This window comes from Mastigoproctus giganteus, chromosome 9, assembly GCF_048544385.1.
Source record: "Mastigoproctus giganteus isolate SK-2022 chromosome 9, ASM4854438v1, whole genome shotgun sequence".
Taxonomy (NCBI): domain Eukaryota; kingdom Metazoa; phylum Arthropoda; class Arachnida; order Uropygi; family Thelyphonidae; genus Mastigoproctus; species Mastigoproctus giganteus.
Window position 1 is genome coordinate 184045050 of NC_143583.1, and position 14947 is coordinate 184059996.

General features: G+C 37.0%; 1 protein-coding gene across 1 annotated transcript in view; it reads right to left on the minus strand.

Moving 5' to 3' along the window:
* LOC150080934 (alanine--glyoxylate aminotransferase 2, mitochondrial) overlaps positions 1-14947 on the minus strand; it is a 209816-nt gene that overhangs the window by 94728 nt on the left and 100141 nt on the right. Inside the window, exon 8 of the mRNA XM_090380600.1 lies at positions 1809-1881. Coding sequence (XP_090236726.1) covers positions 1809-1881 — 73 coding nt within the window. The remainder of the gene's footprint in view (positions 1-1808; positions 1882-14947) is intronic.

Here is a 14947-nt window from a genome sequence, read left to right on the forward strand (position 1 = left end):
CATCAAATAACCAACCAGCCAATCAAAAAAGTGATTGGCTGGTTGATTATTTGATGTTTAATGGTGCACTGCATAGAAAAGTGGAAGCTATGTTTTAATGTAGCAAAACATATCTTGTATTTGAGGAACAGCAACCCTAAAATAACTTAATACACACAGTAGAGTTGAATTAAAAACAGTATAAGAAGAAAGGGATTTGGGAGTTATAATATGGATAACTTCATGTTCATCTATATTATAACTTCCATGCAATGCAGACAGGCAGCAAGAAGGGCCCATGGTATCTTATTAAAGATTTATCAAATATTTGTTTGTAAAGATAGAGGTTATGTTATGTTGTTATTTTGGTTTTTAGGAGCATTAGCAACTAAGGCCATATTGTTCCGGGGATATGCGGTGGTCATTCCCTGACCTTTCTGCATCCTCCGTATTTGGTGGTCACGGGCTCGAACCCCGGTCTAATCAAGAAGCGTGTGCTACGCACTGCTGCTCCTGCCCAACTGGCTACGGAGGCGCCTGTAAAGATAGAGGGATCATATCACACTGTATAAAGCAATTTAAGACTGCAATTGGAATACTTTGTCAAAGTATGGAGGCTGCACCTAAAAAAACTTTGAGCTTCTTGAAAAGATTCAAAGACAGGCAACCTGTTTTTGAATCTTTGTTTGGCGAGATCTGCAAAAAGACAGGCAACCTGTTTTTGAATCTTTGTTTGGCGAGATCTGCAAAAAGACCCAGTACCTCAGAGGGGACCCGAGGTCTATAAGATTCAGAGAGGGAAAGCAAAATGAGTGAAAGTGAAATTTTCACCATTAAAATTATTCCAGAAATAAAATTCAAATTACATGGAAGAAGTTTAAACCATTATAAAAGTTTTCTTTTAGCCAGTAAGTTGCTAAAAGAAATGAAGGTAATTATGGAATAAGTTACCTCCATGAAGTGTTGAAGGCTGACAGATTGGGAAAATTCAATGGTCAGCTGGATACCTATATGAGGAGGGAAACATATATGTTGTTTATTTTCTTTTAATTTTTATTTTTTATTCTTAATTCTTATTTAGTTTTTTTTGTTCTAATTTTTATTTAGGTTTTTTTTTTTTTTGGTTAGTCCAGCAAAAAGCCTATAGCTTTTTTTTTTAATTATATGGCTAATACTAAATCTCAGATTTCATGAAGAATACATCTGGAAGCCTCAGTTTAATAAAGATGCAAATATTTTGAAATGGGTGCAGAGAAGATCAAAAGGTACTCCTGCCACAAAAGACCAGCTCTACAAATTGCAGCATCTGGAAACAAGGCACCTGTGAGGAGATCTCACTGAGTTGCTTATGGCTTTGAATGGTTTGAGTAAGCTAAATGTTAATGTCATCCTTACTCTTTCTCAAACAATACATACACATAACATGCATTAATTTAAATTAAGGAAGGCTAGTTGCAAGGCAGATATGTGGAAATTTGCTTTCAGTCAGATGGTATTTGAATGTTGGAGCAAACTTCCATCTGATGTTGTGCAGTGGGCAGTTTGAATACATTTAAGGAAAAATCAGACAACTTATTAGATGGGATGGATAAGTGATCTGGGGAGGATCCTCCCACCCACTCCCATATAAAGCTGCATAAGCTTGCTTCCTTGCATCAATTTACCACTACTAAAATTAATACTAATAGTAATATTTTTCATATACGAAGAAAACAATTAATGAAAAAAAAAAATATTTTTTTTTTTAAATCTGGGATGATTTTATCTAGGAATAAGCAGAATTGCTTAACAAACCAGAATACAATTACTAAAATTTAAGAATACTATACCAATATCTGGTAGAACTCCGTGAGTCTGAAAACCCCAGTAATGAGAACCAGTGCGACCAAATCCTGTCTGAACCTGTAAGAATTAAATGCAATATTTCATTATAGCCAATAAGTGGATTATTATTCTAATATTGATTAAAACTGCTATTTCAAACCCCTTATAAAATATGATTTCAGTAAAAAAATAACCTTAAATATTATTAGCATAATACAAAACTGTAAATTAATCTTTTCATACGCTCCAGAATTTTTAAATCCATGACAACTAAATTCTTACATATTCTCAAGCTCCCTTTGATGCTCCAGTTTTACAGCCATTTTCACAATCTTATTCATGAAGTTAGGGCATAATTTCTTCCAGGATCTTATATAGCCTGTCAGTGGATCATGAAAAACAGTTCTTAACCCCATACATTTCTTTTTTTTTTTTTAATGATAAAAACTGTCATTGTAGGGTCCTTCTCTATTGTCCACATACAATTCAACCATGGTTGTTTTTAATGATATACAAGGTTACAAAAACCACACATCAAAATACAATGCTAATTAAAGCAAAACAGATATCAAATAAAAATTTTGCAAATTTATGCCTCAAACCATACAGATGAAAGATAGAGGTTTTATGGCAAATATTCATTAAATCAAGTTTTTTTTCAAGATCATTTATAAAAATTATTTCGAAAAAATAAAATAAAATCTCACATAACTGAAAATTTTAACAGTTACTATGTTATATTAGAAACACTGAAATAAAGTAAAACAATAAAAAACAAGTTATTATTATTTTGACTTTACACTGATACACAGTGCATAATTAGCAGAATGTACCATGACCATATAACGGTGACTGGAAAAACTTTATTCAGAATTGGAGCTAAGAAGCTGAAGTTCAGATACTGGTAAATCTTCAGAGTCAGACTCTAAGCTCGGCCTTGCTTTTTGCAATATCTGACAGTTTTTTTTTTTTTTTTTATGGCATACTCCTCACAGATGTGGAAAACAGACACACCAGAAACTAACTTCTCTAAAAGATTTCATTTGTGTACAACACTGACATGCACATTCTTTTTTCACCAGCTTTCTTAGGGGCCCATGAGATGATGCACTGTAAGTGAGGCTATAATATAGAAACACAGGGTGAGCACAAACAGTATTATTTCGAGCATATATGTAAACATACTGGCACACTTGCTGTTGCTGCCATGGCACACGAGTTCCTGGTTTTTCCTATCTCATGAGCACATTCAAAATACACTCTGGTCCCTGCAAAATTTTTTTATCTGTTAAATCCACTCTGTTAAATCAAAGCTTTACTGTACAACCAGAAGCTTGATATGTGATTTTACTTTTAAACTGGCTATAATCACATAGTCACATGGGACCTGACAGGTCCTCCTTCAAAATAACTGCTGCATATTATGTTTTATTTCAAGATTAATGGCTGAACCACCTCAGCACCTTCCCAAATATAGAAAAAGCTTTATTTCAGCAGTTGAGGAAGTGAGTATTTATTGTTGAGTTGAACTGGAATTACATGTGTAAAGCACCTGTCAACTCCAGCACAACTATCTGTGTAACTATTTTTGTCTTCCACTTCATCATATTACTTTCAGTTTCAGCATAATATAAACAAGTACAGTAAACTCTCACTAATCCGGCTACAATTAATCTGGATGTCGGATAATCCAGATCGAAATATGAAAAATTCTGTTCATAATTGAGTACTTTGAAAGACACAGGATTTAGGAAGGTAGATGAGTCATCCTGACTGCACACTGATTGACTGCACAGAGAAAGACGGAAGATATATTACATTGTCTTATTATTATTATCAGCCATATGGTGCAAGGAAGCATTATGCTGCACCAGCCAAAAAAATTCCCCAGTTACCCTGGGGGGGGGGGGAGAGAGAGAGAGAGAGAGAGAGAGAGAGAGAGAGAGAGAGAGAGAGAGAGAGAGAGAGAGAGAGAGAGAGAGAAGCAGAAAGGAGTCACCAAGAAAGAGAAGAATGATGATATCCAGCTCAGGACCCTGGGTGTGTCAAGCCCATACTCACCAGATGTGGTCTTGTGTGGTGTTCAGTATCGTTGTTGACTTTGAGTTGGATGTACATTACTGATTATAACACTTAATTTGCATACTTCTTTATACATATATATTTACATAAGTTAACATATTTTATATAATTATGGGCTCTAAAGAATTGAAAAGTGGAATAAAAAGAACACATGTTAACTTTAACTATCATTAACAAGCTCAAAGTGATAGAACAACTTGAAAATGGTGTTCCTGGAAAAAAAATTGCCGAAGAATTTGGTATTGGGCAACAGACTGTGTCAGATATAAAAACACAAAATAAACTATTAAAGGTATTTGCTTTAAAATTTGATGTGGGGAGTATATCAAACAGATAGCCATTAAAAAAAGCCAAAAGAATTGTTGCTGGAAGAAGCTGTATTTAAGTGGTATTCACAGCAACAATCAAGTAGTGTTGAGCTAAAGGCAGCAGTAGAAAAGTTTGCAAAGCATTTGAAGTTACACAATTTTACTTGCAGTTCAGGATGGCTGTGACAATTTAGACAAAAGGCACAATTTCACTAATAGAAAAATTTGTGGTGAAGCCCTAAGTAGTGATGTTGAAGGTGTTGAGCCACTTAGAAAAAAATTAAATGAAATAATAATACAATCAGGTCTTTGTCAATCTCAAATATATAATGCTGAAATGGGACTGTTTTGGTATGGTCAATCAGAAAATAAACAGTCAACACCAGGGCAGAAGAAGAGCAAGGAGAAGTTTTCTTTTAGCAAATGCAGATGGAACTCATCAGCTAAAGTCTGTTGTGGTTGGCAAAGCTAAGAATACAAGGGCATTAAAAGACTGTATGTGCATATTGCCTGTTGTCTACTACAACTCGCAAAATGCTTGGTTCACACAAGAAATTACAAAGAATTTCCATAACAGCTTTATACATGAAGTATAAAAGTACCAGAAAGAATTGTTGAAATTTTCAGATTACCAGATTAAATTCTGGTAATCTGAAATTCTAATCCTTGACAATGCCCCCACACATCCAGATATTGAAAATATGTCCAGTAAGGATGGTAATATAAAGTGTTTGGCTTTGCCACCAAACACAACTGCCCATGGACCACGGCATCATTATGGCCTGCAAGAAGCTCTACAAGCACAAGTTCCTTGATGAGGTGATGGTAGTGCTGGAAGAGAGAATGGATAAATATAATGGCATAAGAAGAAAAACACTGGAAAATATCAAATCATACAATATCAAGTCTGCTATCACGTCCCATTAGAGAAATGCATGGAGGGACACTAAAAAGGAAACTTTAGTGAATGGCTAGAAAAAACTCTTGCAAAACCCTCGCTAATCTGGATTAGCGAGGTGATGGTGATATTGACTTTAGGGGATTACAGCCAGAGGACTTTCAGACAATGTTGAGGGCAGCTGGAGAGACTGAAATAATGCAAGAAATATCCAAAATTGGATTGAACTGGAAGAAGGAGATCCTGGATTTCAGCTTCTGACAGAGGAAGAAATTGCCACAAATGTTATTAAGGATTCTGCAATGAAGAAGAATCAGATAATGAACTAAAAGAATCTACAATTAAGAAGAAACTTATTAGCTCCACAAGAGATGGCACTGATGCAGTAATCAATTATGTAGACTCTTCAACAAATCAAAAATTGCAGGGGTATTATGAATACCTAAGAACTGTGAGGGAGATTCTAATTAAAGAACAGCAGCAGAGGTCTGTTCACACAAAACTCGACAGTTTCTTCAAACCTGTATTATTATGTTCAAAAATAAAGTACAACTTCCAAGACTTCTAATGATGGATAAATGTATAGTCTTTTTATAGTTTTTAAATAAAGGCTCTACAGTGATATATTTTTTTATTTTTTTTTATTTATTTTCATTAGCACTACCTAAATCATTAAATTTTCCATTTACTTGTGTTCTAAGTTTTTTGACTTAGGGCTATCTTTTGCTTCACTAATCTGGATTATCACTTAATCTGGATGACCCCCCCCCCCCAATTAATCCAGATTAGCGAGGGTTTACTGTACATACCAGACCCTTTATCCAGAAAGGGAATTTCTTATAACCTTTGTAATAAAAGTATATATATAATTAAAATATATTACAACCTGAGTACAAGGGACTCGAAATTTTGCCCCTTTCAAATATTAGTATTTTTTACAATGAACATTGGGTATTTCACTATGTACTAACACATGCAATACAACTTCAAAATAACTCGGATGTCGGAAATATCTTTTAACACCCACATTATAGCCCAAAATAGAATTTATCTAGTTTCTTCAACATTAACACATGACAACCTCGACAAACATTTTTATTGTAAGCAATTTCATTTCAGAGTGTGCATGTGGATTAATTTTCATATTTCAAGATGCTTGCTCACTATTGCCCTCCCTCTCTGTAAGATTGCTAAGTGGAAGCGATGAATGCATATCATTTTATTGCTAGCAAATGTGTAAACTGTCTGAGTTAGCTAGGAAAGAATGCATTTATATTTGTCTCTTATTTTCACCACAGAAAGCAAAAGATAAATTTCTTTTTGCTTTTTCATGAAACAAAGACAAATTTTATTATTATCTATATTCATAGATGGGTTAGCATTTGCTATGTCATGCCTGCCATCCTCACATCACACAGTAGCCTATCAACTGCCAACACAGCAGGGAATCTCTTGCCCTAAATTTCATTTTCAGCCATTTAAAATTAAATATCTGTTTACACATATTGATATAGTGTTAACTTCTCCCTCCATGAGGATTGGGGGAGGGGATTTCCCAACAAAACTCAGGAAATGAGTTTTTCAAGGGATTTCAGACCAACAATTTGAAACAAAGTTTAATTAACTCTAAAACATAACAAACAAATGAAACTAAAATTTTTAACTTTAACTTTAGAAGAAAGAAGCACACGTCCTGTTAGAGAAAAAAAAAAAAACAAGCATTGTTTTTATCTAATAAGTATCCCTTCAGTATGGGATTAACATATTCCAGTGCCCAAATGAGGATATATATATTTTTGCCATTCTACATGTGATTTCATAGTTTTGAAAAGGATGTTGCATGCTGTTTTTAAGAAAAGTTTATAACTGAATATATCACAACTAGTAGCTCACTGTTAAATTGTAGTGTAATGAGGTGCAGTATATCAAGATTGCACTGTATTTAATAGGGATGTTGTTTGTCATAAAGTTTGTCTCTCACATTTTCTGGTTATCACCAAAAAAGAATTTTTAAAAATTATTATTTTTAACCATTCATCAAGGAAACAAAATACATGCATTATCCAATAAATTCTAATATTTGTTTGTTTGTTTGTTTGCTTGCTTGCTTGCTCTTTCTTTTCATTCTCCCTTTAATTTTGTTTATTTTATTTATTATTATTAATTTTTTTTTAATATCTGAATGTCCTCTTAGGTCAGTGGTCAAAATTCATCACCAGGTAGTCTCAGGGAAAGGGTCAGCTGCCCTTTGTATGTTTCTTACAAAGAAATGGAAATTAATTAAGAAGTCATGTACCAGTTTGGAAGTTTTTTTAAATAATGATATATATAGACAGACAGATGTTGAAAGTTTCCGTTTATGCCAATGGTAAAAACTGGACAAAAACACAACACTTTACCAATGAGTGCAGTGGGTAGCAAAATTTGCTGTGAAACACAACCATAACACATGTGGAAGGCAAACCTTTGGAAGAAACCTTTGCCATAATCTCCAGCAGTACATTACTGGAGGTCATTGAGAAAAGACCAAAGATGGGGAGGAAAACAAGCAGGATGACAGATAAAATCAGTAATTTACAAGTTTATTGAATATAGTTACTCCTTCAGTAAATAAAAAGAAATGTCATTTATTGAATAAGTATAGCAGCCACTAAAATTTCATAAAAAATTATTATTATTCTACCATGTTCCAAAAGACAGATGGGAGAAGTAACACTAAAATGGCATCACATAAATGGAAAAAAAAAAAAATTGTCAAACCCCCCAGATTTATGAATTCTGAATACGGGATTTCACAGTATATATTTCTTGACAGCTGCCGGGAGCATATGCTACAGAAATTAGCTACTCTTTATTTTATATCCAAGTGTTGTGCAAAATCTGTTCTTGTCTCAATTATTATTATTATTTATCTGTTCATTCCTTATTTATTTGACAAAACATATTAATATGTTTGTATGTGTGTGTGTGTGTGTGTGTGTTTGAATTTTTGCGCATCAGTTTTCTTAAAATGAAAAATAGATGTGACTATTAGTTTCATGTTCATATTTTATTATTATAACTTTTTTTTTCAATTTTAAGCACAATTAATAAAAGTTCTGTTCATCAAAAATTAATATGTAAAAAATGAAACATACAAGTATTGCAACCCATTAGTAAAAGATCAAGCATTGAAGTGCTTCACTAGAATTCAGAAGGGGGAAAAAACACTTTTCAAAAGTAAATAAATCTGTGCACTTGTTAGGTGCCTAGAAACTGTTTGTTACAGAGCAACCAGTGAAGAAACAGTGGGGTCTGCAGACGAGGCTAGTAAGGGCCAGATGTGTTCAAAGCCGCTAAGTGGATTTTTCTTATTTATTGATTTGAAATTATTGTTTTTCTAAAACTTTTGATTTAAATTTAGTAGTATAGCATTATTTTGTGATTTTCTGATTAATTTGGTGTATTTATTCTTTACTCGGCCTTGCAATTGCATAAAAGTATCGGTAAGGGTATCCACATGTTACAAGTCGCAACTCCGCTGAACGAGACGTTTTTAGCCATATTTAGCCGCTTATTGAATATTTTTTACATCAAATTATTTTTTGTAAGTAGCTTATAGACCTAGTAAGGATCGTTAGTTTATTCTGAATTGAGACAGCGAGATTTGAAAGTTAATTAATACTTAAGTGTCCATAGATTACCGTTCGTAACTTCCCGCCTTTGTCTTTGTCATACGATCGTTATATATCGAACCTAGATAGCGTTAGTATAGTATAGGTTTATAATATTTTTGGTGATCGGTAAAATCTATTAAACTTGTTGAACTTCTTTGGCATTTAAATTGTACTTTTAACTAAATACACATACAGACTTAGATTACAAACGTAACATAATTAATTAATACATAACTGATACGGAAGTTATATAAAGGGAACTCGGAGATAATTAATACTTGACACTAAAAAATATATATCTAGTTATAACTGTGTTGGGAGATAAGTTAGGGTTATAAACTGAAATTGAAATTTTATTTAAATTAAAAGAAATCATGACTCAGACCAGCGCAGGAAAACAAAAGGCTCAAGCTAATGGAAGTGCTGCAGGTACGGGACATGATATTGCCATGGGGGATGTCTTTGTGTGTGCGCGATGCAAGGAGTGTATCGAAATCAGGCAACAACTCAGCGTTCTTATGGGCCATATGAGAGCTTGAAGGACAGGGTGGATGCCCTCGAAGGAACTAAATTGAGGGGCCCATCAAGCTCTCAGCTGCCCACATCAACCCAGAGCTTGCACTTGGTCGTCACGCAACACAGCGGCAACCCCCAAGGTACAATGCGCTGGTCCCGAAGGAACTAGTAGTTGTTGGTGACTCTATTGTCAGCGAAACGGGGAACATGCTTTGTAAAAAGGATAGGTGGAACAGGACCAGGGTATGTCTGCCAGGAGCAAAGGTTGATGACGTTGTAGAGCAGATATCATCTTTTAAGGGCACAAAAGGTGATATAGTTGTACACGTTGGCACTAATGATATCAAGAGTAGGAGACCGGCAGAATTGCTTAACAAGTACAGGTCACTGTTGAAAAAAGCCATGAAATAGGGTTGAATTTGAAAGTGTCTGCAATTCTGCCCAGACACGATAGGAGGGAGTATATGATGAGAGCCTTGTCGATCAATTCGGCCCTGGAAAGACTGTGCAAGGCTCAAGGGGTAGAATTTTTTTCAGCCTGGACTGTACTTGTTAACAGGAGAGATTGCTTCTACAGGGATGGGATACACTTAAATAGAAAGGGTGCAAGAATATTTGCTGATGCTATCGAGGCAGTGTTAGGTGGGTCGGAAAACTGCTAGCTAGGGGGGAGACAAAGACGAATAGATTAACAGTAGCCACTGGCAGAGGTGAAAGAGATTCTTGCACTGCTTCTATTGGAATGAGCAGAAGCCTGAAAAACAAGATGCATGATATTTCAGAGACTGCCGGGAGTCATTGCGGTACAAGTAAACACATACTTTTACCGCAATGCTTAGCTACCCTAACACAACATGGGTTGTGTTAGGGTAGCTAAGAATAGAAATAGGTGCATGTATACTTGCGTGTACACCAATGCTAGGAGTTTAGTAAATAAATTTGATGAATTTGAGGTATTGCTCAAAACATCAAAGGCAGATATCGTTGGGATATCAGAGACGTGGTGTCACACAGATATAAGGAATGCAGAACTGCAATTTGGGAAGTACAACGTCTACAGAAAGGATAGACTGGATAGGAAGGGAGGAGGGGTTATGCTATTAGTTAAGAAATACATAAAATCCAAGGAAGTGAAGCCAGTGGACATCGCTGGACAGTGCACTGTCGAGTCAGTTTGGTGTGACATAAGCATTGTGAGATAAAAATTGAGAGTAGGAGTGTGCTATAGGCCTAATGACTCTGATGAGTACAATAAGAAACTGTACAGGGAAATAGAGTGGGCCAGTAAATCAGAGAGTCTTATAATGGGAGATTTTAATCTCCCAGATATTGACTGGAATTTGGGGGCTGGTCACTCACACACTAGCAAGGCTTTTGTGGATTTATTGGATGATTGTTTTCTACATCAGCATGTTCAGGAGGCAACTAGAGGGAGGAATACTCTAGATTTGATTATCAGCAGTGATTCTTCATGCATTAGGCTCAAGGCATTAGGCTTGAGCAAAAGGCTCAAGCTAATGGAAGTGCTGTGGCTCAGAGCAGAACTGAGGGGGGCAGTTGTCCTCCGACTCACAGCCTTATAAAATGCACTGTTTGCTTGATGTTTGCAGAGCACTGTTTGCTTGATGTTTGCAGAGTACGGGACATGATACTGCCAAGGGGGATGTCTTTGTGTGTGCGCGATGCAAGGAGTGTATCGATATCAGGCAACAACTCGGCGTTCTTGTGGGCCTATATGAGAGCTTGAAGGACAGGGTGGATGCCCTCGAAGAAACTAAATTGAGGGGCCCATCAAGCTCTCAGCTGCCCACATCAACGCCAGAGCTTGCACTTGGGCATCGCGTGACACAGAGACAACCCCTAAGGCAGAATGCGCTGGTCCCGAAGGAACTAGTAGTTGTTGGTGACTCTATTGTCAGGGAAACGGGGAACATGCTTTGTAAAAAAGATAGGTGGAACAGGACCAGGGTATGTCTGCCAGGGGCAAAGGTTGATGACGTTGTAGAGCGAATATCATCTTTTAAGGGCACAAAAGGTGATATAGTTGTACACGTTGGCACTAATAATATTAAGAGTAGGAGACCGGCAGAATTACTTAACAAGTACAGGTCACTGTTGAACAAAAGCCGAGAATTAGGGTTGAATTTGAAAGTGTCTGCAATTCTGCCCAGACACGATAGGAGGGAGTATATGATGAGAGCCTTGTCGATCAATTCGGCCCTGGAAAGATTGTGCAAGGCTCAAGGGGTAGAATTTTTTTCAGCCTGGACTGTACTTGTTAACAGGAGAGATTGCTTCTACAGGGATGGGATACACTTAAATAGAAAGGGTGCAAGAATATTTGCTGATGCTATCGAGGCAGTGTTAGGTGGGTCGGAAAACTGCTAGCTTGGGGGGAGACAAACACCAATAGATTGACAGTAGCCACTGGCAGAGGTGAAAGAGATTCTTGCACTGCTTCTATTAGAATGAGCAGAAGCTTGAAAAACAAGATGCATGGTATTTCAGAGACTGCTGGGAGCCATTGTGGTACAAGTAAACACATGGGTTGTGTTAGGGTAGCTAAGAATAGAAACAGGTGCAGGTATACTTGCGTGTACACCAATGCTAGGAGTTTAGTAAATAAATTTGATGAATTTGAGGTATTGCTCAAAACATCGAAGGCAGATATTGTTGGGATATCAGAGACGTGGTGTCACACAGATATAAGGGATGCAGAACTGCAATTTGGGGAGTACAACGTCTACAGAAAGGATAGACAGGATAGGAAGGGAGGAGGGGTTATGCTATTAGTTAAAAAACACATAAAATCCAAGGAAGTGAAGCCAGTCGACATCGCTGGACAGTGCAGTGTCGAGTCAGTTTGGTGTGACATAAGCATTGGGAGATCAAAATTGAGAGTAGGAGTGTGCTATAGGCCTAATGACTCTGATGAGTATAATAAGGAACTGTACAGGGAAATAGAGTGGGCCAGTAAATCAGAGTGTCTTATAATGGGAGATTTTAATTTCCCAGATATTGACTGTAATTTGGGGGCTGGTTACTCACACACTAGCAGGGCTTTTGTGGATTTATTGGATGATTGTTTTCTACATCAGCATGTTCGGGAGGCAACTAGAGGGATTAATACTCTTGATTTGATTATCAGCAGTGATTCTTCATGCATTAAGAATCTGCAGATAAATGAACCACTAGGTGGCAGTGATCACAGTGTGCTGAAGTGGGATTTACTCAAAGAGGTAACTACCATTAGGGGTAAAGGGAAGGGTTATTGCTTCCCTAAAGGCGACTACGATGGACTGAGACAGTATTTAAATTCTATACAGTGGGACCAACTGATGATGTTACCAACAGCAAATTCAAAATGGGAAGCATTCAAAGAACTTATCTTGGAAGCTACTAGGCTTTACATACCAACTAAGAAATATTGTTCAAGGTTTAGGCCAAAATGGATGTCAGATGAACTAATGAGGCATATGGCAGAGAAGAAAAATGCATGGGATACATACAAATTAACACATGACACAGAAGCCTATGATAGATACAAGTTGATATGCAACCAAGTTACAAAGGAGGTTAGGCAGGCGAAGGCAGATTACGAGAAATCCTTGGCAAGGGATGCAAAGAAAAACAGCAAAGAGTTCTTTAGTGACAAATGGGCCTGGAGTACTGGGGTCCATAGTTTCAAATAAAGATATATATACACAGTTATGCCCAGTTAATTTATTAAAGTACAAATAAAATAAAATATAAGTACAAAATTCAGTAGCTTTCGGAACACGTGTCCCTTTATCAACTGACAAATTTGTCAGTTGATAAAGGGACACGTGTTCCGAAAACTACTGAATTTTGTACTTATATTTTATTTTATTTGTACTTTAATAAATTAACTGGGCATAACTGTGTATATATATCTGTATTTGAAAGAGTTCTTTACTTATGTAAACTCTAGAAGGAAGGCGATGAATCAGATTGGTCCACTTGATATTGATGGGTCAAGTGTTGATGATCCTGCTCAGGTAGCCAACAAACTAAATGAATATTTTGCATCGACATTCACACATGAGGAGTTATTCAGCAAGGGGAATGCCAGAGGTGTATTCAACTCTAGCAGTAAGCTACAGAATCTTGAAATAACTGGGAGTAAAGTGGAGGAGAAACTGTTGAAGATAAACACAAGAAAGGCACCCGGGGTGGATGGGATCTATCCAGTTATATTAAAGGAGGCAGCAAAGGAAGTAAGCAAACCCTTAGCCATAATTATGAGAGCTTCCTTGGACTCACGGGAGGTACCCATAGACTGGAAATGTGCAAATGTGACCCCAATTCACAAAGGAGGATCAAAGGCTGACACAAGTAATTATAGACCTGTGAGCTTAACTTCTGTTCCAGGAAAATTAATGGAGGCACTGGTTAAAGAAGCACTGCAGGATCATTTAGACAAGACTTCAGTTATAGCTCAGACACAGCATGGTTTTGTTAAGGGGAAGTCTTGCCTGACCAATTTGATTGGATACTATGATGCAGTCACAAAAGAACTGGATGCAGGGAATAACTTTGATATTATATACTTGGATCGTAGAAAGGCTTTTGATACTGTTGCACATGGAAGACTGCTACACAAATTGGAGCAGTGTGACATTGGAGGCAAATTGCTGCTATGGATAAAGGGGTGGTTGAGGGGGAGAAGACAGAGAGTGGTAATCAATGGACACTGCTCATCGTGGACTGATGTTATTAGTGGAGTCCCTCAGGGCTCAGTGTTGGGTCCATTATTGTTTTCTGTATTTATAAATGATATTGATGATGGTATATCCGGCTTAATGTCCAAGTTTGCAGACGATACAAAGGTTGGCAGGGTTGTCAAGGACACTACGGACACTATACTGCTGCAACAGGATCTGGAATGGTTGAGCAGATGGGCTGAGAGGTGGCAAATGAAGTTTAACATTGACAAATGTAAAGTACTACACATGGGAAACAGCAACCCCAGAGCAACGTATCAACTCTGTGGTACTACACTGACAGTGGTAGAGAATGAAAGGGACTTAGGGGTGGTTGTGTAGGCAGATATGAAGTTCTCTGAGCAGTGCAGACGGGCTGCAAGAGTAGCTCATGGAGTATTGTCAATGATATACAGGAATTTTTCCAGCAGGGATAAGGAGGTGATTATTCCATTGTATAAGGCGATGGTCAGGCCACACCTAGAGTACTGTATACAGGTCTGGAGGCCTCATTTCAAGAAGGATGGAGAGCTGTTGGAATGAGTACAGAGAAGGGCAACAAGATTAGTGAATGGAACAAAGGGGTGCTCTTACGAAGAAAGGCTTAAGTTTTGCAAATTACAGTGTCTGGAGACTAGGCACCAGCGAGGTGATCTGATAGAGGTGTATAAAGCCTTGAATGGTTTAAGCATGCTCAATGCTGATGGGATTCTTCCTCTAGCTCAGAATAATCACCTGAGAGGGCATAAATTCAAATTGAGGAAAGACAGATGTAGGATAGATGTGCGGAAATTTGCCTTTAGCCAGCAAGTAGTTGGTTGGTGGAACATAGCATCCATCCCTTGTTGTGGAAGTTGATAGCCTAAATAAATTTAAGGCTCAGGTGTACAGGTATTTTGAATGAACGGAAGGGTGAAATGGGAGTTTTTTTTTTTTTTTTTTTTGGCTGATGCTGCATAA